General features: G+C 56.7%; 1 protein-coding gene across 1 annotated transcript in view; it reads right to left on the minus strand.

Moving 5' to 3' along the window:
• Positions 1–898: 898 nt before the first annotated feature.
• The window catches only part of LOC104501423, a 2,436-nt gene continuing 433 nt past the window's right edge, over positions 899–2,901 (minus strand). Inside the window, exons 2-5 of the mRNA XM_010145234.1 lie at positions 2,281–2,637; positions 1,813–1,920; positions 1,433–1,610; positions 899–1,022 (exon numbers count right to left, since the gene is read on the minus strand). Of these exons, the coding sequence (XP_010143536.1) occupies positions 899–1,022; positions 1,433–1,610; positions 1,813–1,920; positions 2,281–2,637 (767 nt within the window). The remainder of the gene's footprint in view (positions 1,023–1,432; positions 1,611–1,812; positions 1,921–2,280; positions 2,638–2,901) is intronic.

Raw genomic sequence — 2,901 nt, forward strand, 5'->3', positions numbered from 1 at the left:
CTGCCACAGTGCAGTCACGGGTTGAGGGGGGTGGGACCAGCTCGCACCGGGCAGGGGAGGGTGTGGGTATGCTGATCCCCTGCGAAGGGGCCAGAAGCACCAAGCAGGAAAGGAAAATCCACAAAGCTTTTATTGCTGGTGAGAGCGAGCTGCCGGTGAAACACCTCTGAATAAAGAGCTCCCATTTTTTTCTTTCTTGGCTTAATTTTTACCCTTCGTGCCTGTAACTTGACCAACCCCTTTCCAGATGGGTCTGGTGATGGCAGGTTACAACCAGCACTCCTGTAACCCTCCTCCTTTGGTGCAGACAGGGGTTTGCCCTTTGGGCACCACAGCCCAGCCCATGGATTCTCCTCCTCCAGCCCCAGGGCTGTTGCTGCTGCTGCTTTTAACGCCCTCACAAAGGGCCTGGGCAGTGCCAGCAGCGCGGGGGGCTGCGAGCCCTGCAGGGACCACCCTTCTCCTGCCAGCCAGTAGCAGACCCCCTGGATCTTGCTGAGGGGTCAGTAACAGACAGGGCTGTGCGGGACACAACTCTGCCCTGCTGGGAAGGGTTATCCTGGCCAAAGCTCATCCTGCCACGAGCCGCCACAAAGCGACTGCCAAACTCTCCAACTACGTGTCAGTTAGTCCCCGTTAACAGCCCAGGTCAAGTTGTGCTCTGCCTGGTGGCCCAACATGAGAGACTGGGGCTTCTGCGGGCTCTAGGAGCTCTGCTGCACCCAGACCCCCAAGGGGCAGCTCTGGCACTTGTCTCTTCCAGCACTAAATGCCACCTGAACCACGGAACAGTGATGGCAGGTGGCTCCTGTCGCTGTCACCCCTCTGTCTGCAGGGGGGTCACTGGAGAGCAGCCCCCTCCACCACTGAAGAACCAGTCTCTGTTAGTAGGTGGGCCTCAGCTGCTTTGGGTCCCCACTGGGACAGGTTCTAAGCCCACTGCTGACTCCAGGCACAGATCGTGATGGTTCCTCAGGGGCTGTCCCAGCTCCTTCAGTGGTATTTGCGCCAGCGATGACACTCTGGAAAAAAATGGGGGGAAATGAAGAGACCAGAGTTAGGACAGGGCTGCGCTCAAGGACCGTGTGAGCACGCTTGGCCCAGCAGTGACAAGCAGAGGATGGACTAAGCCTCTTCTGCTCACATGCTGTGCCTGAGGGCAAGAGCTGGGGACACTACACAGCCACCAGCAACCCCTGGTTGGTTTTGAGCAATGCCAAGGGATGGTGCTTGGTGTTGGAACATTCCCCTCTGCTTCAGGTGGGGTTGAAAAGGACTCCTGAGAGTTTCTGGTGCTCTCCAGGGAGAAGCTGTGAACCAGCAACTTTCCTCACCACCGTCATCAGCTGAATTCTGCCACGTCTGAGCTCTGAGATTAGTCTTAACAGTAAAGTATTTAAATTATCTGGATTACGATGAACAGCAAACAGACCTTCCATCTGCTGCGAAAGGGGATGTTGCCCGAATGAGGCCGATACCAGAGGAACCCTTACTGATGTGCTGGTAGCTCCAGCCGTAGCTGAGGAGGCAGTACCCGGCCAGCAGCATGGAGACCCCTGCCGGCCCGCCCCTCCTCACGTTGATGTACTTGTCATAGTAGCTGTTCCAGGCTGTTGGGACAGAAAAACAAGGATCAAATCATGTGTGGGTCTCAGAGTTCACTGGTTTTCATGGAACTTCCCACAGCCAAGTGGTTGGGGCTATTAATTTACTTCTTTACAGAGACCCAGACCGGCCACGTGGCCCAGGCTGCAGCGAGTCCACCAGCTAAGTGGGCTAATTCTGCTCCAAGAGCCAGGGACTTCACCTCACCTTTCTGCACTCCTCCAAGCAAACCCTGGGGAGAAAAGTCGCGGGTGCCCAGCCAGGCGGGCAGCTCACCCAGCCTCACGTCCATCAGGCGCTGTTTTGCGAGGGGACCTGCGCGGTGACAAGTCAGAGCGGTCAAAGGCAGGAAAGTGAGGGCACTGCTCACGTTCTCTGAGCTGGGCTTGGGACTGACCCCAGGGGAAGGAAGCGCAAACAGTCTTTCCACAAACGGAGCTGGCTCCCCCAGCACACCCACGCAAGGCTCTGACTCCAACCCAAATCAAAACGTCCACCGCTGTTTTTGCAGGCTGGCGGGCTGGGCAGTTTAACCCCCCCCAGCTCCTTCCTGGATCCCTTCCTGGACAAGCCCAGTAGCTCAGCATTTCCCACCCCTCCTCTCCCATTCACGTGGGACAGTTGAGACCGACAACAGAGTAAATCTCAGCAGCAGAGGCTTGTTTCTGACGTTACCTTGCTGCCCCTCTGAGAAACTGCCCTTTGGCGTCTTCATGGTGATCCCCATGTCTTCCCGGAAAGGCTTCCCTGGAAAAACACTCAGTCCCCGGTAATTAGGATGTAAGTCTGGAAACCACTCCAGGGCCACGGCCCTCGCTGTCGTGCTCCTGCCAGAGGCCGGGGAGAAACAGATGGGCTGGCTTTTGGAGGTGTGGAGCGAGAGCTGGGGCCGCGCCAGCTCCGTGTCCGTCCTCGCATTCAGGATGGGCTCGGAAACCGCAGCCATCTGCTTCTCGCTCTCTCGAAGCTTTTGTGTGCTGGTTAGGTAATGTTTGGATGTCTCTTCCTTGTGACCTCTGAAACCCTCCGTCACTGACAGATGGAGGTTCTTGGTATGCAAAGCAGAAAAAGGGGCTTTATATCCCTCTCCAGCCTTTAGGTACATCTGCTTCTCTTCCGTCCCGGCTTTGCTGATTGCCTCCTGCTCAACGAGGTCACGGGGGTTACTTTCACAGCCAGCTTCAGGGGGGTGGCAAAGCGTGGGTAGCTTCGTTGCCTTTAAACTACTGCTTTTTTCTCCCTTTGAGCTCACAGACGCATTTGCCACAGCTCCAAGGATGCGCGTCTCCGTGTTCG

The sequence above is a fragment of the Buceros rhinoceros genome, unplaced genomic scaffold (assembly GCF_000710305.1).
Source record: "Buceros rhinoceros silvestris isolate BGI_N320 unplaced genomic scaffold, ASM71030v1 scaffold22610, whole genome shotgun sequence".
Classification (NCBI taxonomy): domain Eukaryota; kingdom Metazoa; phylum Chordata; class Aves; order Bucerotiformes; family Bucerotidae; genus Buceros; species Buceros rhinoceros.